General features: G+C 47.6%; 1 protein-coding gene across 3 annotated transcripts in view; it reads right to left on the bottom strand.

The window, feature by feature from the left end:
- The window catches only part of ttc28 (tetratricopeptide repeat domain 28), a 273,284-nt gene that overhangs the window by 30,375 nt on the left and 216,805 nt on the right, over nucleotides 1–26,104 (bottom strand). For all 3 annotated transcript variants that reach the window (XM_056281622.1, XM_056281638.1, XM_056281630.1), the window contains 5 exons: nucleotides 24,194–24,717; nucleotides 14,106–14,215; nucleotides 7,384–7,513; nucleotides 7,002–7,220; nucleotides 5,197–5,356 (listed from right to left, as the gene is read on the bottom strand). In XM_056281622.1, coding sequence (XP_056137597.1) covers nucleotides 5,197–5,356; nucleotides 7,002–7,220; nucleotides 7,384–7,513; nucleotides 14,106–14,215; nucleotides 24,194–24,717 — 1,143 coding nt within the window. The remainder of the gene's footprint in view (nucleotides 1–5,196; nucleotides 5,357–7,001; nucleotides 7,221–7,383; nucleotides 7,514–14,105; nucleotides 14,216–24,193; nucleotides 24,718–26,104) is intronic.

Genomic DNA, 26,104 nt, shown 5'->3' with positions numbered 1-26,104 from the left:
TTTTCACTAAAGTCACCAGTTAACATGGTCACTCAATAAACCAAAACACGGGGGTAGCGGGAGTCTTTCTCTAAATACATTAAACAACATGGCATAGTGTAGGAAATGATTGATCGAACCAAACACATCTATACTGGAACTGCAGCGCCTCTAGCTGCATACCTGCTGTAGATGCATTGCGACTCTTTTATTACTGCACACAGATGAACGATAAGTCTACAACCTTGTTGTGCTGACGGATGGTTCTCATAGCTGAGTAGTCGACTATTCTGTGAAACCCCTACTATAGATTATATACAAGTATAATTAAGCATCTATAAATCTTGTCCTTAATTAGATTTGTTACCTGAAATGGTACTGATTTATGAATTACTAGAGCCATAACACCACTAGCATGTGTAGAAAAGGACGCTGTAAACATGCCTCCCTTCCACCTCCTCTTCATTTCAACATCATCTTTTGCCAATAAAATGTTTCTTGGAAACATATAATTTCTGATTGCAAACTTATAGTTTTCATAGCCTGTCTTATTGTTTTAAGCTTTTGCAAGCCTCTGCAATTCCAGGATATATATTTAACCTCCACATCCCACGACACGACTGTTGGTACAAATTACATATGGACACACACACACACACACAAAAAAATCTTTTGAGGAACAGTTACATACCTAACACGGATGTTTCAACCCACATCCAGCAATGTAAACCCTTAACAACACCTTGTCCCATGCAAACCCACCCTAAAGGGTAGCCCCCCCTCCCACCCCCTAATGTTGAGACCGCCACTTTCAGCTAACAACTGGTTCCCACAACAACAACGAGTGGATCAGCCCGAATATGCTTCTCTTCCTAATCTTCAGTTTTGGATCACTCGCCACCATTTAGTAATAAAAACATCCCATATAAATTGTATAAACCACATAAACAGAATAAACCACATGAGCAATGAGCCCCGGGAGGACTGACATATTTTATGCAGACTGCAACAGTTAAAATAAAAAATCAGATATGTTTATCTCTCTAGTTCAAACTGAAGGTGGGATGAACTCGACTGAACCAGAAACAGAATGTGGCGCATTGCGTCCCAATGTAGTATATCATGAAGACGGCCCAATGATAGTAATGTCACCACTACAAATACACAACAGAAAGCTCAATTTTTATATAACTTCTCCAAGCTCATTGCCCATTAATGTAAATTATAATGCATTGCATGCTTATGTATTGACAATGCTTGTTTTGGGCAAGACAACACGCAAATGTCCACATACACGTGTCATATTCAATGGCAATGCAAATCTTATCCAATTCGTTAACGTTGGTGTGCTAACACAGCGTTGCAGAGCTTAGCACTAATCTAGCTAATTATCTAGTTAACAGAAATAAAACATTACTTCACATTAAATCGCCATTTTCCATAAGCTGGTCTCTACTGCACATATTTAACGTTATCGCTTTCAAACTTGTAACTTAGACATACCATGCAACGTTGGTGTTATGAATCCACATATTAAGAAGTGTGACGTTAAAAAAAGAAAGAAAACTAAATCAGGGCTATCATTAAATATCCTGCATGAGACGAAAAAATGTTATTGTGGCAGGATGAGGAAAAACACAGGAGATGAAGGCGAGTTTGAACTTTATTCCTCAGCTCCAAAACCAAACTGAAACAGGAACAACCTTGCACCAGAGAGCCTGGGAACGTAAACCACGCCCCCAGCTCACAGCCCTGCTGGGTGAGAGGCATAGCCCCTAGTGTCCGCCACATTATCATATATATTAGAAAACAAGGCTTGTCACCACAAGAACATAAGAATGATCTTCGGTCAATGTCTGTTATTAGTTCCATCTCATCTCATCTTCAGCCGCTTCTCCGGGGTCGGGTCGTGGTGGCAGCAAGCTAAGTAGGGCACTCCAGATGCCCCTCTCCCTTGCAATAATGCCCTCCAGCTCCTCCTGGGGGTTCCCAAGGTGTTCCCAGGCCAGATTGGACATGTAGACCCTCCAGCGAGTTCTGGGTCTACCCTAGGGTCTCCTCCCAGTTGAAGGAAGGCGCCCAGGAGGCATCCTAATCAGATGCCCGAACCACCTCAACTGGCTCCTTTCGATGCGAAGGAGCAGTGGCTCTATGCTAAGCCCCCTCCAGATGTCCGAGCTCTTCACCCTATCTCTAAGGCTGAGCCCAGGCACCCTATGGAGGAAACTCATTTCAGCCACTTGTATCCGCGATCTCACCCTTTCAGTCACTACTCAAAGCTCATGACCATGGGTGAGGGTTGGAACGAAGATTGACTGGTAAATTGAGAGGTTTGCCTTTTGACTCAGCTCCCTCTTCACCACAATGGTCCGGTACAACGTCCGCATTACTGCTGATGCTGCACCAATCCGCCTGTCAATCTCCTGCTCCATCCTACCCTCACTCGTGAACAAGACCCCGAGATACTTGAACTCCTTCAATTGAGGCAACACGTTATTAGTTCCAACCTTATTAAATTAGTCCAAAATATCCGAAGGCAGATGATGTAACAAAAGAAAATGTGATCCCTGCATATAACGTTATCTGATATTCGCCATTAGGCAAGTGAGTTTATAAGTTAGAAGTTACTTAGCCTTAGCCTGTCCCTTTTTCTTTTGCAATTCGCTTGATGAAGACCTCCATGTCAGACGGGCTCTCAAATGTTTACGACTGGTCCTTCTATGCCACTAGGAGACAAGCTGGTGCTAGCATGCCATACCAGATTCCCAGGTTCCGTAGCTTCTGCCGCACTTCTTCGAACATCTTCTGCCATTTGTGCACTCTCATCGCCAAGTCTGGGCAGAATCTCACCTGTTGATTTTTGTATAGGATCTGTTTCTTTGCTCTGGCTGCCTTCGCTACAACCAGCCTGTCCTTGTAGTTCAAGAACTTCATGATGAGAGTTCTTGGTGGGGCATTGGGCTCCCCCCTCTGACCTATTCTGCTAACTTAGAACGTAGCAGTGCCAAATCTAACGTTTCTGGGATCCAATTATCGAGAAATGCATATGCATCCCCTCCTTCAGCATCTTCTGGCAGGTTTACCAGTCTCAGATTGCATAATCTGGATCTCGCCTCCAAGTCACCAACTTTATCCTCTAGGCTCTTGTTTTTAGCTTCAAGAGTTTGCACTTTAGTTTGCATGGAGCTCACGTTGTCCTGGGTAGCTGAGATTCTTATTTCAGCCTGTACAACATGTTCTAAGCATTCTCTTATCTCCTCCCTCACTCCCTCTATTGCTGTTAGACGTCATTAAGTCTTGTGGAGAAGTTTGATTTCAAAGTGTTTGTGGCAGCCAGCTAGCTCCCTCCAGTTCGGTTTCACTGCTCTTATCAGCAGTCATTGCTGGAACGACTATGCCTTCTTTAGCTTCCACGTTTTGTTTGGGTGTTCTGAAGTTCAATAGTTTAGATTGCAACGTTTTTGTACAATTTTTAGCTGATTTTCCCACTGCAGTCAACATTCCAGTGCCTTAATATGAATAAAACACCATGTTTTGCTATATATATATATATATATATATATATATATATATAAAAAAAAAACGTGGGTTCTAACAGGATTTAAGCCAGGAAGTGGCGGAGCACTAAAAGTTGCATCTTCCTAGGAAGCCGGCATAACCGGAAGTCCCAAAGGCCACTTTCTTACCCTCCCCATATCCTTCTTTCTTCAAAACATGATTGCAGTTCCTCTCCCCAATCTCTCCATCGTGGAGAATGAATGGGTGGTAAGTGCTGGCATATTGTGCCCATCCAGGCGCGGCTGTGTGTGTGTGTTGCGTTGCATTGGAGCAGCAAATGAGCTAGTAATGGGGCGGGAGGATCGGGTTGCTGGGTTGGTGGAGGCTGGCAGTGAGCACGTCCAGCTGGGCGGCATGGAAAACAAAATCCACTCAAGACATTATGCTAAATATAAATTCAACATAAACCTGTGGGGATGGTTACTATCGGTGCCCCCCCACACACACACATCCCATTTATATTTTCTATCCTGCAGACATCCTCTGTCTGCGAAGTCTCTATCTTTAAACATCTGCTCCTTTGACATCTGCCCATATCGATTTCACCACAGCATCTTGCCCTTTTTCTTTCTTTATCTCAGTAATCCCATTCTTCCCCCGTTCATCAGGCTCACTGTTTGTTAGACAGGGCCAGGAGTCTGGACATTCAGAGGGCCATTATTCCGTCTCATTTGCTCCCAGTGGGGAGAGTCCAGTAGTTTAGGCAGGGAGTCCCACGCGCACACGTGCACGCACGCACATACACACTCTCACACCTTCTAGAAAGCCACTTTATTTTGCCATTGTACAGTTGTTCGGTTACAATAAAACCTTTTTTCCTGCATTTAACCCATCCTATTGTACGTATAGGCGCAGCGGGCAGCTGTGGTGCAGCACCTGGGGACCAACACCAGTTGTCCCCCCCCTTTTTTTCTCCCCAATTGAATGCGACCAATTACCCCACTCTTCCGAGCCATCCAGGTCGCTGCTCCACCCCCTCTGCCGATCCGGGTAGGGCTGCAGACTACCACATGCTTCCTCCGATACAAGTGGAGTCGCCAGCCACTTCTTTTCACCTGACAGTGAGGAGTTTCGCCAGGGGGACATAGTGCGTGGGAGGATCACGCTATTCTCCCCTGAACAGGTGCCCCGACTGACCAGAGGAGGTGCTAGCGCAGCGACCGGGACGCATACCCACATCCGACTTCCCACCTGCAGACACAGCCAATTGTGTCTGTAGGGATGCCCGACCAAGCCGGATGTAACATGGAGATTCGAACCGGCGAGCCCCGTGTTGGTAGGCAATGAAATAGACCGCTACGCTACCTGGACGCCCATCTCCAGTTCTTTCTCCTATTGCCTTGTTCAGGGGCACAGACAGGAGTATTAACCCTAACATGCATGTCTTTTTGATGGTGGGAGGAAACTGGAGCACCCGGAGGAAACCCACGCAGACACGGGGAGAACATGCAAACTTCACACAGAAAGGACCTGGGATGGCCTGGAGTTCGAACCCAGGACCTTATTGTTTTTAGGCAACAGTGCTAACCACTGGGCCACCGTGCTGCGCCTCCATGATAAGATAACGTAACCTCCCTAAGCTTTCAAAACGTTTGCTGTTTAAGTCCATTTGAATTACCTCAGGGGGCAAGTTAGTCAATCTTTGGTTAAGTTTCTCACCTGCTGTAATAGGACTCCACTCCAAGAGCCTCACGGGCGCTGGCGATGTGCTGCTCCAATGAGGAGCCACTGATCACACCCCCGCCTCCGCCTTCCTGGAACTCTGATCCTCCCTCTGACACACCCTCACCCAGGTACACCTCATGAAACTTCAGGATGCCTGTGGAAAGGAAAAAGAAAGAGGGTTCACGCTACAGTGCAACTGAGGAAAAGGTCTCATGACAAAAACAGGGGTTTAAGCTGCTTCTTCACTAAGACAGAAAAAAAAAGAAGAACTACACGTGTATAACAGGGGAACATATGGGCGGACTTGATGCTGAAAATTACAAGTTATCCTACACATAGTACCACATCTGTGGAGGAAAATGAATAAAACAAATAATGCTCAATAAAAGATAAGAGTAGGCTGCCTGTGCCATCTGCTACCCGCCATGGGAGCTCAGCTGAGATTTGAAGAGGGGAGGCAGCGGGGGAGAGGGGGAGTGTGACAACGCTGTAAAGAGTGGCGTAGGATGTCTTTGTGTGTAAGTGTATGTGTGCATGCTGTGATGAAGTGTACCGTATGAAGTGTACAGTAGAATGTGTGCACGAAAGAGGTGTGTGTATGTGAATGTGTCTGCCATGGTTTTTACGAAACAAGTAGATGTGTGTGTTATTGTGTATGTGTGTGTGTGTGTGTGGGGGGGTAAGTCTATGGCATCACACATAAATGCTATACTAGTGAAGCAATTAGGAACCGTTGTCCTGTCACTGACTCGGGGCCTCTTTAGTGGGCCATGTTTTGTGTGCCAGCTAGATGCTAGGCTAGGGGACGCCAGGAAGAGACGGACAGACAATTAGAGAGCAAGTGGTTCCCTCTTAGCCTGGGGTAATAGTCAACTCTTTGAAGATCTTTGTGGTCCCCGTAGCATTCACCCTTTCCATATGACAATTGCTGAGGGGGGTCAAGTTCATCTGGCTGCCTGAGAACTGGGTTTGATCAAGTGATCAGGCTTTGTGGGTGTGGGACAAGGTTCAGGACTCTCATTTAAAACTCTTTTACAGCAGGGAGCTGAGGAGAGCCAGAAATGCCAAACGGCGTGCCGCAGTCATTTCTCCGACACAAACTCAGATCGTTCAGCCACGGATTCTCCTGTTGTCTTCCGGTGGAATGTTTCAACACTCATCTGGGAATGCTGCATCCCCAATTTGTTTTTTGTTTTTTTTGTGTGTGTCTGTGTGTCAGAGCAAGAGAATGAAAAGAAAAATACAGTAGTATCATGAAAATAAGATAAATTACAAACCAATACAAGAGAAAAAAGTAAGAAAAGCTAAAAACAGACAGAATGTGCAAAATACAAAAAGAAAGAAAGAAAGAAAGAAAGAAAGAAAGAAAGAAAGAAAGAAAGAAAGAAAGAAAGAAAGAAAGCTAGAGCTATGTTTGCCATGTAAGTGTTTTCCTGTTGACGTGTGAGGATGTTCCTGTTGTTATTTGGCTCCGTCACTCTTTGTTAGCATGGCTCATTGGCAGATGCCATGGGCGGTAAGAAGCAAGGAAGGGGGGCAAGCTGAACAGCGGAGTGGCAGTGCCACCTGCCACTCCACTTGGTGTTAAGAGTTTGCATTCTTAGCCCTGCAGTTAAATATAGGCCTTGAGGGCCTTTTAACAGCTGCACCAAGAACAAAAAAAGTGCGTGCTAATGCTTGTTTTTGCACGCACACATGCTCGTGTCTGTGGAGTTGTTTAAAGAGCTGACTAGCTTACTGCTTGTTTCCCTTAGGCCTTGGACTCACAGCAGTTACAGGAGGAAAGGCTGAGACCTTACCTGCTCCTGGAGCCAGCAGCCAGCTGTACAGATAACCAGCAGCCATGGAGAAGTAGAGTACCAGGGCCCTTTGGCTGTTGACGGTGTCCAGTATGTGCTCCACTGTCACGGGGGTGTAAGGGTCAGAGTCCTGCTGGCCCGTTTGCCTCTCTACAAGCAGGTCAGCAAAGGCTCGTGTCCGACCCCGTTCTGCTACTGCTAAAGCCTCGTCATGGTGACCTGCAGAGGTCAGAGGTCAATGATGATGAATGATTTGATACTGAAATCGTTTATCTTAAGTGTAAATCTGTACAATGATTAACAAAAAAACTTACTAAAACAGACACATGTAAATAAAGGAAGAAGAGCTTGTGAAGCAGGAAGGAGTTTATAATGATCATACCTAAACTGACAAGGACCCTCTGGAGCGCCTGGTAACATGAGGTCTGCAGGTCGAACAGAGACAGTTTGTAGTCGGTGCTGTGCTGGGCTTCGTGGCGTATGGTTTCAAACAATGCAGATGCCCGATAGAGCTGCAGACAAAAACAAGCATTTAGAACAATCACATCTTTTTATACAATATTGGTTCAATCTTTTACAAACTGGAACTGCATTGAGATATATTTTTTTTAATCACTGCAAGAATCCTGTGTGGCCTTATCAAGCTTATGGTAAAGGATGACCCACAACACTTCCTTTGTTAGGGGTTTGACTCTCACAAAAGCCAACTCTGCTAAAAATGTATGGCCTCATGGTAAAGTGCTTTAGATGGAAGTATCCACAAAATGGCCAACACGTGCATGATTAGATCTTGTGGGAGTGGAGAGAAAACTTAAACCACTAGATGGTAGCATCCTGCCTCACTGGTCAACACCAAAGCAACCCTTCTTCCTTCCAACGCTGCCTGCCTCTCTTAGAACAGAGAAAAATAAATTGATGCAATACTCACATCCAACACAAATGTGCCTCTCTTAGCCTCTGATTTACCTGGACAAGGGTAAGGTCAATGAGAAGCTAAGAAGCTAAACAACTGGTTGGGCATGACAGACAGTTACTGCCTAGGGAAATAACAAATTCTTCCCTAATCTCAATAGGCCAGTGACTGTGTCATCGGACCTCTCCTCTCGGTGCCACTCATTGACGTGAAAGGGGAAGGGACAAAGGAGTGGCAGAGGGGACAGACAAGGCATGAGTAAAGGGTGAGTGTTGCACAATTTGCCAACCACAGTCGTGGCCAAAGTGCTGATTAATGGGAGTTTTCATCGATTTCCAATTTCAGCTTCTTTGGCAGCCCTTTTAAGACGCCTGAGACTGCTATAAAGCCAGTCTCCATGAAGCAAGACCCGGCAGCAAGGTTAGATCACTCGTCTTAAGACAGCTGGACTGGGATAGGTACATGAGGAGAGGCTATAGAGGGTAAAAGGCTGTTTGTATCGACAAAATGGATTCTCTCAGGCATGCGGGTTTGATGCGAGCATGTGTATGTGTGTGTGTTGTGAGCATACAAGTATGCACAGCTAGTCGGCTGAATCCCAAGGTCAGGTGGAAAAGTGTGTCAGAGGGAGTGAATAGGGAGAGCAGAGATCAGCAGAGAATGTGGGAGTGTTGCTGCATTAGCACTCGTAGAACGGAGCTGCTAGTCCAAGGCTGATTTTACTGATAGGACTGTGGGCTGATTGCCGCAGTGCTAGTTCAATCTGTTGGGCTCACAGACATCCCTTTGGAAGTGAAACTAATTTCTCTCAGCACCTTCCCTCTGACCTGACCTCACCTGGCACAGATGAAAGGAAAACAATCCAGAAAGTGCTGCATCTGCAACAACTAGCCCGGCTGTGGCACAGGTAACATCCACAAAAGCACAGGGATTGCAAAGCACCCAAGTAAGGCTCTCATGCATTTTAATATCAGTGACAGTGAACGATGATCAACTTGACTTTCACCCAAACGTTCATAGATAGTCACTTTCAGATGATAAGGTGAGCTGAGCTGGATAAACATAAGCCACGACTGTAAAATATGTCCCCCCCCCCCCCGGGCTTAAATCTCATCTTCTTTCACAGAGGATATCGGCTATACAAACTGGTTTAACCGAAGCCATTTATATGTAGATAAGACTTAATCAATGAATAAATGTAGGCCAATTTAGATATGTTGTGGCTGTATTCTAGACCTTTTCAAGTGGTTGTCATGTGAGCTGGTGTTTAGTTGGCTGACTGGAGTCAAGACACGTCAATCTGTGTGTGTTGAAGAGGACACCTGACATCATAGTGGCGTACCAAAACATGAACGGGTTTAAATGTAGAGAAAGAGGGACATGAGCTTCAGTACTTTCGATCTTGTATGGATGCTTTATGAATCCTAAGCTGAGTGAAACTGCACGGACTCCTATACAAACTGGAGCCTGGGATTTTATCAAGGTCATCCGGTAGCAGCGGACAAGCTCATGAATAATCATTTGATCTATAAACTAAGGACGACAGTGTCCTTTCCCACAAACAACCAACGCTGGGGGCTACAAGCCAGTGTTTCCCATATTATAGCCATTAGTGGGCGGCCCACCTGACATGAGTAGCCGCCGTCCCCAGCAAAGCAATTGCACGCCCCCTTAAACAGTTTTTCTACATTTATTCATATCCTGAAACAGTATTGGCACGTCCAGCCACCGCACTCAAAACCCACGAAAATGTCCCCTGGCTTACGAGAGTACATTGGTGATGTAGCGGATGTGATTTAGCGTCGGCTCGAAGTGGCGAGAGGGAGCGTCGTTCGCTGGAGAGCAGAGGCTGACTAATGATCAGCTTCAAATGAGCCTAATTAACAAACTGTGCATATATACCACAGTGAAGCTGGGTGCCGGACTGACACTGACGAAGACACGGCGGAAAAAAGAACACCAGAGACAGACAAAGGCAGCCCCCCCCGGCTCCGAAAGACAAGAGCGAGACAGCGGCTCCAGCACCAGAGCACACAATCCCGTGCGGAGTGAGAAGCAGAGCGGCATTTATAAATAAAGTCTGTGTTAACCGCCTAAAACAGTGTCCTCCTTTCATCCAGAACCCCAGTGGCAACCGCCTTGCCACAGTTAGCTTGCAACAACTCCAGTCCATGTTGCAGAGTACTGCACAGAGCCAGGGCCCTGACAGATTGTGCAACAGTTGCACTGATTTTCCAGCTACATGTTTTGAAGAGAATCGTGTGAACCTCCTTCACACAACAATGTAATGCAGTTCTCTATCATTCTGTCCATCAAATGCCACTATAAATAAAAAAATAAAAGAAATAAAAAATAGTTGACAGTGTGGTGTCATGCTGTGGTGGTTCGCTTATCACTTACTTATTATGCAAGATACTACAATACCACCCCCCTTTTTCTCCCCAGTTGTGTTCGGCCAATTACTCCACTCTTTTGAGCCATCCTGGTTGCTGCTCCGACCCTTCTACCGATCCGGGGAGGGCCTGTAGACTACCACGTCTCCTGCAATACAAGTGGAGTCGCCAGCCGCTTCTTTTTGCCTGACAGTGAGGAGTTTCGCCAGGGGGACGTAGTGCGTGGGAGGATCACGCTATTCCCCCCAGTTCCCCCTGCCCCCTGAACAGGCGCCCCGGCCGACCAGAGGAGGCGCTAGTGCAGCGACCAGGACATATACCCACATCCGGCTTCCCACCCGCAGACACGGCCAATTGTGTCTGTAGGGACGCCCAACCAAGCCAGAGGTACAACGGGGATTCGAACCGGCGATCCCTGTGTTGGTAGGCAACGGAAGAGACCGCCACACCACCCGGACGCCCCAGTTAAGCCATCTTTAATGGCTGCTGTCTGATCAATTGGTGCTGAAAAGCAACTTCAATTCATAAATCATATTTAAGAACTAGACCAAAAAGTGAATGCCCAGTTAGAATCAATGCTCATCTGAAAAGATGACAAATTACTTCATTTAGGTCCTTCAACTTGCCGGTTGTGTCCAGTTTAAAACCAAAATAATCTCAGATAGGGAATTTTGTATTCATTTTTTTTTCTACGAGATCATCCATGTTTGCATTTCCTGAAGATGGCCGGCACACTTGGAGGGGCGAATAAATCGACAATCGCCGATTATTGGGCTGACGGTCGCCGGTAGGAAAATTTGGACACATCGCCCAACGCTAGAGGAAACACTCCGAACATAGTGGTGTGTATGGGAAAAGCACTGACACACAAAATGTGAGTTAACATGCAGACTATTCCATCATTCTGAATGAATTCTTCATGAATGAGTATTCCAAATGTACTATTTATACGGAGACGAGTGATCCGGTGAGAGAGCGGTTTCATACCCAAAGCATGCAATTAGATTCAGAGATTTTTGTCCAGAATACACTGCCCAAATTCTGGCACTTGTTTCAACAATTTGTTGTTCTGAGTCTCACAAACATCGTGCTGTTCATTCTCAATGATTTAAAACTTTAAACAAGACAGTCGTACTATCTACAGACCGTTAATGTTCAGCACATTCTGTATCTTCAGACGACGCCAGGAACATTGCTTGCCTAAGTGAACAAACATGCACAGTTAAAGTGTATGTTTGTGTAGTCCTGCAAGTTTCACCCAAGTCATTTATTTATGTAGCCCATTTTGCACATTTAAATGCGTCTAATTCCATTTATATGACAACAGGAGTGTTCAAGCATTTCCAAGAATATCAACCACCAATACTTTTTCATTAACATGTTATCAAAGGTGCTCTTGGAAACTTGGGGAAATTCCATTTTCCGTTCCATTATCCAAACCGCTTATCCTTACTCAGGGTCACGGGGGATGCTGGAGCCTATCCCAGCAGTCATTGGGCGGCAGGCGGGGACACGCCCTGGACAGGCCGCCAGACCATGACAGGGCCGACACACATTCACACCCAGGGACACCTAGAGACAGTTTTAGTACGGCTGAGTCACCTGACCTACATGTCTTTGGACCGTGGGAGGAAGCCCACGCAGACACGGGGAGAACATGCAAACTCCAGAATACAGAATACACTTTATTTGTCATTTGTACATACATACAATGAAATTCACTCTGCATTTCACCCATCCTAGCTGTGTAGCTAGGAGCAGTGGGCAGCTGCCGTGCAGCGCCCGGGGAATGGTTTACTCTTGGTTTACCCTTTCCGGGTACTGACAGCTGGGTAGACTGTGCCCGGGGATTTGAATTCAGAGTTACCTTCTCCTAGCCTTTGCCTAAACGGGCATCAACCCACAAGGCAGCAGGTGTATTTGAAATCAGAGTTCCCTTCTCCTATCCCAATGTGTTGGCTAGACTGGGCACCATGGGAAGTACCATACAGGCATGCGGGAGCACCAGATCTAACAGTAGGGACGTCATCCTTAGCCAAAGGGCCCTTGCTGAGGTAAGGGCCCTTTGGCTAAGGACCCGGGACAACCCATCCCCCAAAGGTTGGACAACCCTGGGACTCGAACCCAGGAGCTTCTTGCTGTGAGGCGACCACGCTAACCACTGTGCTATGGTGCCGCCATGTGGAAATACTGTGGGAAATACCAGTTCAAATTAAAGAAATTTAATTTTGAGGCCACGCTTCGGACGACTACGTGATGCATTCACAATAAGACAAGACTACTACGACTATTTTCGGCTGCCCCCGTTAGGGGTCGCCACAGTGGATCATCTGTTTCCATCGCTTCCTGTCCTCTGCATCTTCCTCTGTCACACCAGCCACCCGCATGTCCTCTCTCACCACATCCATAAACCTCTTCTTCGGCCTTCCTCTTTTCCTCTTCCCTGGCAGCTCCATATTCAGCATCCTTCTCCCAATATAACCAGCATCTCTCCTCCACACATGTCCAAACCATCTCAATCTTGCTTTGTCTCCAAACCGTCCAACCTGAGCGGTCCCTCTAATACACTCGTTCCTAATCCTGTCCTTCTTCGTCACTCCCTGTGAAAATCTTAACATCTTCAACTCTGCCACCTCCAGCTCCGCCTACTGTCTTTTTGTCAGTGCCACTGTTTCCAAACCATATAACATAGCTGGTCTCACAACAATCGTGTAAACCTTCCCTTTAACTCTTACTGGTACCCTTCTGTCGCAAATCACTCCTGACACTCTTCTCCACCCACTCCACCCTGCCGGCACTCTCTTCTTCACCTCTCTTCCACACTCCCTGTTACTTTGGACAGCTGACCCCAAGTATTTAACAATAAGACAAGTCTTGTTAGTGTGATACCAACCTTTATGTCGATGCGGGTAACTGGCTACAACATCCCATGTTAACACGTGACGTAGCTATCTACGCCCTGCTTCAAATATACTGTCACGTTTGCTTTGCTGAAAAGACATCTTGCTTTAACAAAACATGCAGTCGTCGATCTGATTCATGACCACTAAACTCGGGCATAGTGACCACCTGGGCCCAGGCATTCATCCCAACTCTTGTTAGAGATAATTGCAAACAGGCAAGATTGCTTTTTGAAAAGCATGACAGGACGCAGGAAAGAATCTGGGTCACACTGACGTAGTCTGCATGTGTGCAAGAAGTGTGACTCTGGACTAAGCTTTTTAAAGCAGATGCAAGTGATAGCTCGCAGGATGTCAAAGGCAGCTTCTATTTCTGGTTTACTGATAAATTATTAAGCTCTACAATTTGGAAATACGAGTCGTAGTGTTTCGTGAAATGCCTCCTCATCTTCGGCTGCAGTTATGTGGACCTTATTGTGAAGTGAAGAGAGATGTCGAGGGGGCGCGCCATGCTTGCCAGGTGGGTGTTGGGCTGGAAAGAGCGGAGTGCGTGAGATGGGGAGGTCGGGGGCTCCTGAGACCATGCACAGGGATACGAAAACTTCTCCAGTCATCTGTTGCCCCTCTGAGATGACAGCATTTTCCAGCTTAACACACTCGCTAGCATATTGCCAGCAGCACACAACCGTGTACAAGCTATGTCGTCACTTTTCTTCCTTGCTCTGTCACTCGCTCGCACTCTTTTTGTCTCTCCCTTTCTCTCCCTTTACCCACGGTTTTCTTTTTCGCCATCTCACTCACAACGGAAATTCCCAGTATCCTTCCATCCCGTCCTACAGCCTTCTCTCACACTGTTATTTTTGTCTGATCCGGAGGAGAGGAGAGGTTGATACTTCACCTGATGCTGGGCCTCTTCCAGGTTCCCACTGGCCCAGAGAGACAGCCCCAGACGATGGCGGATCTTCGCCTCGTCTTCACGCCGAGCCAGCTGCTCTGCGAGCCGCAGGCCTGTCAGAAGGGGGAGAGAAAGGGAACAGACGAGGAAGATGTGAGAGGGAGAGTAAAAATTATTCACAAGCAGGCTGACTCTTAGGTATCTTTCAGGGTAACAGATGTAGGCGTCGCATGGTACTGATGTTCTGACAGCGAACAGATTTGGATATTTGGCCTCGGTTGCAAGCTGCACACTCACACTGGGACTGAAGCTGCACACATCGAGAGGCCGGGCAAGGACTAACCTGACTTCCCGGGGAATCAATGCTACGAATCGACTGACAAAGCAAACACAAATACACACCGAATCCTCATACAGAAGAGAGTGGGGTGGCTAAACAAACAACATTATAAAGCAGTCTTCAAATATTTGCAAACAAATAAAGAAACCAAAGCCACGGTGTGTAAACTCATTGCACAAAGTCTGCCTTGAGACACCTTGTCTGAAATGTGTAGCGTGACGTTGTCAGAGTTGTTTTGGAAGTCAGCGGAGATGTGCTTGTGCGCGGGCATGCAGGGGAGCGTCTGCGTGTTCAGCCAGTGTGTCTTCGTCAGATCACCTGGCAAGTGTGCAGTTTGTTTTTCGATTCCAATCCCTTAAGCAGTGAGGCGTATGTCACATCTTCGCGTGTGTCCTCGGCCTGCCTGCCGAGTGTTCGGTTCTGCCCAATTATGAAGATGAAAATGCCACTCCTCGGAAAGCGGCGATGAAAAAGGACAGCCACTGTGCCACATATCACCCGCGAGGTGCTAAATGCACCGCATGCGGTTTTGCAGTCTGAAATGGGCTCTCGCTCAGGCACAGACGGGCTTGCTTACCGGTTTCACGTGTGATTGGGTCGAGTCGACACTCACCACTCGTGTTATGAAAGGGGGCTAAACATGCTTTTGGTCACAAAGAGGAGAATATGGGCTAAGTCACCCTTATTTCAGTGTACTTCTCTTGACATTCCTGGAAACCGGTCTGTGGCTGACCCAGATAAGCCAAGAACACAGAGCATAACCCAGAATGGCTGGCCTATTTCACAAGGCCAAACACACAACCCAGCCCACAAGACTTCATGGCTGCTTGGTGAGTGAGCTCTCGGAGAGCCGGCAGCCTTTGAAGCTCGCGACACTTTCTCCCCCCTCTCTCCTTATCGCTCCACACACCTTCCCTTCCCCTCCATCCACCCCCCCCCCACCCCTTGCCATTTTCCTTCATGCATCTGCCCCTGTGCATCTGCCATGTCCCCCCCCCCTTCTCCCCTTACCTCCCCTATTCATCTCCTCACCTCCCCGACTGTGTCTGGACTCCTTCTACTCTCACTACCTGCTTCATCTCGGCTGCTGTGACGGCGCTTGTGGGGGACTCAGCGTTGCTTAGGGCTCATTAGGCAGCGTAGCTGGTAAGAGGAAACAGATCTAAATTATCCTTTTCATTTCCTCAAAGCCCCACACTTCACTCATCTCAACCCCAGCTCTGAATCTCACACACACACACACACACAGACCGTCTCTCTTCTACTCCATGATACTTCTTTATGATCAACCTCAAATGTCACCCCACTTTACTCTTTCTTTATTCTCCAGTTGACACTGAAATAATACATGTGAATCATGACTCGCGCTCTGGATTTACGCGGTCACAGGACTCCGTGCTGGATTTTTTCTCTCTCTCTCTGTGTTCTCCCACCCGGTATCATTCACTGTCCGTCACTGTCACCACGTGTGCCTTTGGTGTGCCCTGCAGACACAGTCACGTAGCGGGGGCTGACACGAGGACGCAGCCGTGGCTGGCTGCACCCTGAAGAGCAGCTAGAGAACACTTTAAAGGTTGGCTGACAGCTGGGCGCAAGATTCTCCGTGGCCCCCGAGGGCCGGCGCGCTCCATGCCTTCAGTCATACCACGCACATGTGCATATCGCCGAGGGGAGAATTTCTAATGCATGTCTCTGTACATGGACCTTTTCTCTCTCTCTCTCTCTCTCTCTCTCTCTCTCTCTCTCTCTCATAGCCCCCCACACACATACATACATACATATATATATGGGGCAGCATGGCTCAGGAGGTAAAGCGGGTCGTCTAGTAAACGGAAGGTCGCTGGTTTGATCCCCGGCTCCTGTGCAGAGTGTGTTGAAGTGCCCTTGAGCAAGACATCAACCCCTTAACTGCTCCTAATGAGCAGGTTGGCACCTTGCATGGCAGCCTCCACCACCAGTGTACGAATGTGTGTGAATGGGTGAATGTGAGGCATACGCTGTAAAATGCTCTGAGTGGTCGGTAGACTAGAAAAGCTCTATATATTATATTCCACACTGCTTCCGGTGTGGGAAGATGGCGGCGCAAATTCACGTTTGCGGCAGCCTCACCCAGTACTGTCCATGCAGTGTCTTTGTCCACATCTGCGTCTAAGTTGGTCTTCGTTTGATGGCAGGGAGAGCTTGGTCGGCTGCATCCCATGGGCCCAGGGACCACAGCCCTGCCTGGAGCTGTGCCCGAACAGGTAACACCGAGGGCGGTCTGACAGGACACAGAAGCGGGGCAGGCTAAGCTAACTGCTAGCCCATGCAGATCGGCAGTTCCAATAACACTGAGGGCGGTCTGGTGGCGGCCTCGCCTAGCCTTGACTATGTTCTTAGTGTCGTCGTGTGGAGTGTGGGGAGGTGTGTCGAAGGTGTCTGGCTGGGACAGCTGGCGTTGGATCGGCTGAGGGAACCTGGTCTGCTGTGGGCCCAAGGACCACGGCCCTGACCGGAGCTGCGCCCGAAGAGGAAACACCGAGGGCGATCTGACAGGACGCGGAAGCGGGGCAGGCTAAGCTAACTGCTAGCCCATGCAGACCAGGAGTTCCGACAGTCATCCTGGTTGGCGTTCTCTCTCCTGGACAGTGATGTTTTTTTTAGTTTAGATTTAGATATGTGTTAGTTTGGATATATGTGTTCTTGTAGTTTTTGGATGTGTGTTTTTGTCTCTGTGTTGCACTGCTGTGTGCTGGGGAAATGATGTGTCATTTCATTTCATGTGTGCAAGAGCATGAAATGAAATGACAAAGTGTTACTGATTTCTGATAAAATACAGTCTATATATACACTCACTGGCCACTTTATTAGGTACACCTTGCTAGTACCGGGTTGGACCCCCTTTTGCCTTCAGAACTGCCTTAATCCTTCGTGGCATAGATTCAACAAGGTACTGGAAACATTCCTCAGAGAGTTTGGTCCATATTGACATGATAGCATCACGCAGTTGCTGCAGATTTGTCGGCTGCACATCCATGATGCGAATTTCCCGGTCCACCACATCCCAAAGGTGCTCTATTGGATTGAGATCTGGTGACTGTGGAGGCCATTTGAGTACAGTGAACTCATTGTCATGTTCAAGAAATCAGTCTGAGATGATTCGAGCTTTATGACATGGCGCGTTATCCTGCTGGAAGTAGCCATCAGAAGATGGGGACACTGTGGTCATAAAGGGATGGACATGGTCAGCAACAATACTCAGGTAGGCTGTGGCGTTGACACGATGCTCAATTGGTACTAAGGGGCCCAAAGTGTGCCAAGAAAATATCCCCCACACCATTACACCACCACCACCAGCCTGAACCGTTGATACAAGGCAGGATGGATCCATGCTGTCATGTTGTTGACGCCAAATTCTGACCCTACCATCCGAATGTCGCAGCAGAAATCGAGACTCATCAGACCAGGCAACGTTTTTCCAGTCTTCTATTGTCCAATTTTGGTGAGCCTGTGCGAATTGTAGCCTCAGTTTCCTGTTCTTAGCTGACAGGAGTGGCACCCGGTGTGGTCTTCTGCTGCTGTAGCCCATCTGCCTCAAGGTTCGACGTGTTGTGCGTTCAGAGATGCTCTTCTGCATACCTCGGTTGTAATGAGTGGTTATTTGAGTTACTGTTGCCTTTCTGTCAGCTCGAACCAGTCTGGCCATTCTCCTCTGACCTCTGGCATCAACAAGGCATTTTCGCCCACAGAACTGCCGCTCACTGGATATTTTCTCTTTTTCGGACCATTCTCTGTAAACCCTGGAGATGGTTGTGCGTGAAAATCCCAGTAGATCGGCAGTTTCTGAAATACTCAGACCAGCCCGTCTGGCACCAACAACCATGCAACGTTCAAAGTCACTTAAATCACCTTTCTTCCCCATTCTGGTGCTCGGTTTGAACTGCAGCAGATCATCTGGACCATGTCTACATGCCTAAATGCATTGAGTTGCTGCCATGTGATTGGCTGATTAGCAGTTGGACAGGTGTGCCTAATAAAGTGGCCAGTGAGTGTATGTATGTGTATGTGTGTGTGTTTGTGTATGTACACACACAAACACACACACACACACACACACACACACACACACACACACACACACACACACATACCTACATAAACGAGCCACAATGAAACACAAGGGCAGGATGCCCTTTGATTTCTTGGCCGCATGTAGAAGACAGTGTTGTGGGTAAATGGGATTTTGAGGAGAAGGCCATACACATGGTCTTCTGGATGACATATTTTTTCAATGAGAACCATAAAACAAAATACACAAAAATAAAGAATCCTCCACGGGATTGAAAATTCACACTGCTTTGTCACAACCCTCCCTGCTGGTGATAGGAATCACTCATACACACTGACACAACAACACACAGACCCAGGTAACTGACAGTTTTCCGTTGCTGGATGTGCTGGAGCATTGTGCCATTCTAACCTTCTGTTTGTGTCGCTGACAGCCAGGTTGTGTGCCTGTCTCCCTCTCTCTCTCTCCCTTTCTTTCACCCTCTTTTATTTCAGGGCCAAGGTTCTTCTTCTATGGACTGTCTTATAACCATCAAGGGTCCCCTCTCTCAGTTTCTCTCCATCTCTCTCTCTCTCGACTGCCCAACGAGTTTGGGATGAAGAGTCCCATTTGTGCTGCTCCCTGTCTTGCCCTGATCCCCGTGCCATGCACCTGGAGATTTAAGCTATTGTTTGTGTTGCCCTTGTTCATAACTGCTTTTTGCATCATTTGCGTTGGCTATACGACTAATGACGTGACTCTCGGCACTCCTCTCTCCTCCCTCTGTGTGAACGCCGTGTCGCAGTCTACCTCCCGGATGTGTGTGAAGTCTATTCTCTCTCCAGGGCTCCTTCAAGTGCAGCTGGTTTTGTGGCACAGCGGGGTCCCGTCGGCTCTTGATTGCATCTGTAAGGGTTGCCTGTTATGTCTTGTATGATCCCACATGCTTTGCACCCTCTCTTTACATTTTTTTATAACGCAATACATTTAAATATTTGCTTTGTGATAATCTATGTATAAACTGTATAAACTCTACATCATCATCGCCATCATTATATTTATAGAGCGCTTTTCTTGACACCCAAAGTACTTCACATTACTTCACGTTGAGTGTAATATTTGGTTGTATAATGTCATTCTGTTACTCTTGTCAACTCCTATTTCATGATGTCTGTCCATCCTGGAAGAGGGATCCCTCTCCCGTGTCCTCCTCCTGAGGTTTCTCCCATTTTCTCCTGAGAAGGATTTTTCTTGCAGAGTTGCACTGATTATATAGACCCTAGGGACTAATATGAGATTTTGGGCTATACTAATAAACTTGACTATAGTTCATTAACTTAGTTTTACTGCTTACCACAGTAATTCCAGCTTTCGTGAAAGCTAGTTTCTGCCATGCCCCCCCCCGTTTTCCCTATCCCCCTGACCTTTCTTCGTTATATTGTCATAATATTGACGAAAACAGTGTGTAACAGGAAAACATCCAAACTGCATTTCAATTTACCCTGTATGAATGAATACGTAAACTAAAAAAGGTTTTTTTTTTTGCTTTCGTTTTTACGTAGAGTGTTGTATTGACTCTACTGGCGTGTTAGATTAAGCTGAGGCCAAAAAATGGTATTTGTGACAGCTAGCTGGCTAATTTACAAGCAACTATAAATGCTACGCAAATGCATATAGCATTTAGTGTGGAGCCATGCTAAAACCCCCCCTTTTTTCCCACACAGAGGAAAAATAATTTAGTGGCTTTCGGGCCTCCCCACAAGTAGTTTTGTTTGGCCTCACGATGCTTCACCTTCCCTTCAATACCAACAGCGACTGCAAAAACACTTCCTGGACTTACTCGTGACAAGCTCATTATTTTCTTTGCTTCCAGGACACTGGGGGCACTAGCGAATGCAGAGCAGAGACAGTGAGCGATGGACCGAACTTTACTGCAAAGAGGTTAGTTCAGTGCCCCTTAATGGAGAAAAAGCAATTTGGGTTTTTTTATAGCAAGTAATGGAATAAAATGCAGCAGAATTAAGTTATGCCGTATAAAAATGTGATTTTTTTTGCACTCATTGCTCCCAGTGTCACATTACTGCTTCGCACTCAATCCACGATCCCTTTCTTCTCTGGCCTACCTCCATTACCAAATAGATTCTATAACAGGAAGACAGATTGGAGGGCATCCGGGTGGCGTGGCGGTCTATTCCGTTGCCTACCAACACGGGGATCACCGGTTTGAATCCCCGTGTTACCTTCGGCCTTGGTCGGGCATCCCTACAGACACAAGTGGCCGTGTCTGTGGGTGGGAAGCCGGATGTGGGTATGTGTCCCGGTTGCTGCACTAGCGCCTCCTCTGGTCGGTCGGGACGCCTGTTCGGGGGGGAAGGGGGAACTGGGGGGGAATAGCATGATCCTCCCATGTGCTACGTCCCCCCAGGTGAAACTCCTCACTGTCAGGTGAAAAGAAGCGAAATGTGGCGACTCCACATGTATGGGAGGAGGCATGTGGTAGTCTGCAGCCCTCCCCGGCTCAGAAGAGGGGGGTGGAGCAGCGACCGGGACGGCTCGGAAGAGTGGGCTCATTGGCCAAGTACAATTGGGAAGAAAGAAAAAAAACAAGAAGACAGTTTGAACACCTTATATTACACAACGGTCACACACAACAGCGCAAAACACCATTTTCAAACGGCTGAAAAAGGCTTTAGTCTCGCAAGCACACTCAATAACTCGACTGTGTTCCCTCAGGACCGCCACGTGAAAGCCTCCAAAAAAGCCAAATTAAAATTACCACCAAAGACAGTGACCGGTGCAAAGCTGGGACATGGGGGTTTGTTTCAACCGCTAAACACTGGCATCGGCCTCAAATGTGTGTGCTTCATGAACCCACTTCTTGAGCCAGTATAAATCCTCCAGAAGCCCACAGAGCACACACACACTTTTTTTCTAGCAAAGCCCTTTACACCAACGGCCTCGTGCCGCTATACTGGAGCCGTCTGGAGCGAGGCGACTTGCTAATGGGCACATCAAAAGTGCCAACAATACCCATGGTGAACTAAGGCAAGGTCTTATTATGTAATAAGGTTATATAATTTCTGCATTACTTAAAAACAAGCGGCGGGACCATAATAGGAGCATTACCGGGTGAGCTGAATCGATTGATTAAATGACACCGCTGTATTAAACAGTACAAAGTCCGTTTCACCGCGAAACGTCCGGTCTTTTATTTAAGACAACGCCGCCCTTTAGTTGGCCTTTTACGCTAAACTATACCAAATAATGTGGGGGCTGTACTGCGAGAACACAGAATGAAAAAAAGTCATCGGTATCTATTAGTAAATGATCAATATCTGTCTGTGTGTTCAGTTGTACGGAGCAGAATTTACACAAACGACACATGCACGCGTACGTGCACACACGCACAAACGCGCGCACACATTTTGAGGTCACACGTTGTCACTATCTGCTCTAGTTCCGAGCTGCACTCTTCGCCTTCCTTCCAATTAATCTTTTTCGGGAAACAAAAACAAACACCAAGCGGTGCGGTGTGAAGGGGAAAAAAAAAAAAAGCAGCGGGAGGAGAAAATACAGAAAAATCGGAGGGGAGAAAAAGCCTTGCCAACTTTTAGGTCTGGGTAGGTTGGCCAGAAATAATTGGCTGTCAGGGATAGTGAAGGCAGTGTTCTTTTTCAAAGCCGGACTGAGGAACAATGCAAGGACGGTGCAGGGGACAATAGGAGGACAGAGGGGAGATAGAGTGGCCTGTCGCCTTTGTTTCCATTAAAGCTCAACAAGCGGGGCCTGCAGAAGGTGCCTGGGTCACTACAGGCCCAGCTTCCTGTAATAAGGCAGATAGGGGAGAGACGGAGTGGGAAATGTATTTCTGTTCTCCTGCATTCAGGTCAATCAGGCTTTAAACACCTGTGTCTGCATAAGGCCGGCTGCTGGCACGAGGAACCTGTACTGGCGGCGTGGCCCAATGTGCATGTCATGTGACTAGCACGCCATGCACTGTAGGGCTGGGCGATATCGACAAATCCCCCCCCTCCTTTTTCTCCCCAATTGTATCCAGCCAATTACCCCACTCTTCCGAGCCTTCCCGGTTGCTGCTCCACCCTTTCTGCCAATCCGGGGAGGGCTGCAGACTACCACATGCCTCCTCCGATACATGTGGAGTCACCAGCTGCTTCTTTTCACCTGACAATGGGGAGTTTCGCCAGGAGGACGTAGCGCATGGGAGGATCACACTATTCCCCCCAGTTCTTTCTCCCCACCAAACAGGCGCCCTGACCAACCAGAGGAGGCGCTAGTGCAACGACCAGGACATATACCCACATCTGGCTTCCCACCCGCAGACTCGGCCAATTGTGTCTGTAGGGACGATCAATCCGGAGGCAACACGGGGATTCGAACCGGGATCCCAGCGTTGGTAGGCAATGGAATAGACCGCCACGCCACCCGGATGCCCAAATATAACAACCCCCCCCCTTTCTCCCCAATCATATCCGGCCAATTATCCCACACTTCCGAGCCATCCCGGTCACTGCCCCACCCTCTCCGCCAAACCGGGGAGGGCTGCAGACTACCACATGCCTCCTCCAATACACGTGGAGTCGCCAGGTGCTTCTTTTCACCTGACAGTGAGGAGTTTCGCCAGGGGGGCGTAGCGCGTGGGAGGATCACGTTATTCCCCCCAGTTCTCTCTCCCCGCCAAACAGGTGCCCCGACAAACCAGAGGAGGCGCTAGCGCAGCAACCAGGACACATACCCATATTCGGCTTCTCACCCGCAGACACCGCCAATTGTGTCTGTAGGGACGACCAATCCGGAGGCAACACGGGGATTCGAACCGGGATCCCCGTGTTGTTAGGCAATGGAATAGACCGCTACACTACCTGGATGCCCCAATATCACAATATTTTTGACTGAATACCCAGATACTGATAATTTGTCTTATATTTTGGCGATGCCCCTACTGGGGTTTCACAAGATACTGAGAAATGATTATTAGTATAGTGGACATGATGACCAAGCAGGTAGAGGCATTCATTACTTACTTCACTCTGCTACAACAGTCTAATAAGTTCAGAAAACTGGACCACTTCACTGTAATGCAGCCTTTAAGCCCAGGGAAGGACAACTCTTTAAGTTATATCACAATACTGTGATAACCAAAATCCCAGTCAATATCTAGTCTTATATCACGATATGAATATATCGGTATATTCCCGAGCTCTACTGGACTGTCAGAGACAGAGTGCTTATTATTTTAGCGACCAAGCTGGAGGCTTTTATTTGACCACAATCTGTTGGCTACCATAGGAGGGCTGGGGGACTGTTCGCTCAGAGCTTGTTAGAAGACCCTTTAGCACCTAACTGAAAAGTGCTATCTGAGCAGACTGGATGTAGAGATGTGAAGAACCGCAAACAGCAAAAATGGCTTGGCATGCATCCTGACAGGCTTGCACGTACATATAACACACATGGTTGTGTATCTATAGCACATAAGATAAAACACAAATAAACATAATATGCACATAAAATGTCTGTGAGCATGTTGTACCGACACACACACACACACACACAAAATCTAATAAAAATGTGGCATAGGTTTAGCTACAAATAGGTTCTCAATTTCATATTCATGAATTCATAAACTCTAAGTCCATAAGCTCAGGCAAAAAAAAAAAGAAGAAAAAAAGCCAGTCCTCTCTCTCCTTCTCCCACCATGTCACTCACCTTCCTGCAGGTACATGACAGCCTGCGAGTAGTTCTGCAGCGCGTGGTGTGTCCGCCCCAAGCTGCCGTAGGCCAGTGTCTTGGCGGCCAGGTCGTTGGTCTGAGCGGCCACACTCAGGTGCTGTTCCTGGAACACCACCGCCCGCTCGTAGTTTCCAAGTGACTCATAGGTAAGGCCCAGGTTACCGTAGGCACGGCCCTGGCGTGCGGGGCTGCCCGTTTCCTCCGCAATTTCTAGGTCGCTTTGGTGGCAACGCAAGGCTGTCTCATACTCGCCCATAGCCTGGTATACCGCACCCAGTCCACAGCTGGCGTCACCCTCCAGGGGCCGGTCCTGGGTTTCACGGGCAATGGCAAGCTGACGTTCAAGGCAGGAAATGGCTTGCTCGTAGTTGCCCAGCTGGCTGTGTAGAGCCCCCAGCTCGCCGTAGGCCTGAGCCTTGCCTCCACATTCACCTAACTCATGGGCCACAACCAGGCGCTTCTCAAAACACACCAGTGACTGCTGTAGGTTCCCCATGGCTCTGCAGGTAAAAGACAAAAAGACAATGAGGCAGGCTGGATGGGAGTAATGGAGATGGTTGTGGTAGAGTACAATGAAACGGGACTCAGACATTGGGGTAATAGCCCTTTAAGATCCATCTGCCATTGTCAATTGCTGCTCAAATTATGTAAATATAAGAGAATGTCATTGAGCCGCTGTCCTCCAAGCACATAAACTCACAATAACTGTTTATGTCTCTGCTTATCTCTTATCGAGAGAATACTCAAGTATCTTCTGTATTTCCTATTATCTAGTCTGGGAATGTCAGAGCGGCACTACTACAGAAACACTGTCATTTGCGAAGGCTGCTGTGAATGAAATATAGATTTAGATGCTTGACAAACTGAACTGCTGATGGCCGCTGATGTTGATTCACATTGTGCAAGTTTGTGCATTTGTGTTTTGTGCGTGCATATGAGTGTACGTCGGGGGTTGTTAAGATCGCTGGAGAACGAGAACAGGCTAAGCTAGGATAAAATAAAATTTCAGCTGGGTTTGACGGATAAGACTATTAACCGTCCTCTCACCCCAGATGGGTCAGCTGTCAAAGGAGCAAAGCCTCCATCCTTTTATGCATGCGATGACAAGAGAGGGGCGTTCATCCAATCTCTCTGTTTTGTTTGCCTGCACAGACTTCATTCAGACTACAGTCACATTCTCAGGCACAGCGACAATTCCCAGATGCAGTTTCAAATGAAGTACTAAAAAAAAGCAAAAACCTCGAGTTTGAATAATGTGGAGCGATAATGTGAGATGGCGGCCTAAGAGCTGTGGGAACAAGAGAAGGGTTTGGGTTGTGCTGCGATGTCTATCGTTCTCGTGCGAGCTTAGGCATGGCTAATACTCTCTGGTGCCGGATCACTCCGGTAGCATGCCGATGACGCTCAGTAGAATCATCTCCGAAAGGAGGATTGCAGCAGTGCCACGGGCATTTTGTTTTGCGGCACATTCTAACAGGATGTTATCATCTTTCAGATGCACACGGGGGGAAAAACAGAAAGGAGTAAAGAGGCAAAATGTAAAAGGTCGTCCCGAATTAACTGTGCACCCCCCCCCCCGTTTCAGACATCTGTGTGCAAAGCCTCTTTGCATACGGTTAAAGCCAGGGGCACTACGGTGTTGCTGAGACAGCTAACGTCAGGCTCGCATCCAAGCCTGGCTCAGCGGCAAGGTGTCTCCAAACTACGGTGGCCCTCAATAGCTAGCGCTTGAGAAAAAAAGGAGCAAAGATTATGCAAAGTAGGATTACTGCGATAATTGGTAATAGAGTCGATGCAATTTTCTGTCAGGGCAACAGCTAAAGAGGAAATTGATGTTGGCGGGTTATTCAAAATCAGAAAAGCAGCTTGCTAGCATCAGTAGGTTTG

This window comes from Lampris incognitus, chromosome 1, assembly GCF_029633865.1.
Source record: "Lampris incognitus isolate fLamInc1 chromosome 1, fLamInc1.hap2, whole genome shotgun sequence".
Classification (NCBI taxonomy): Eukaryota; Metazoa; Chordata; class Actinopteri; order Lampriformes; family Lampridae; genus Lampris; species Lampris incognitus.
This window is presented reverse-complemented; position numbering and strand designations above follow the sequence as displayed.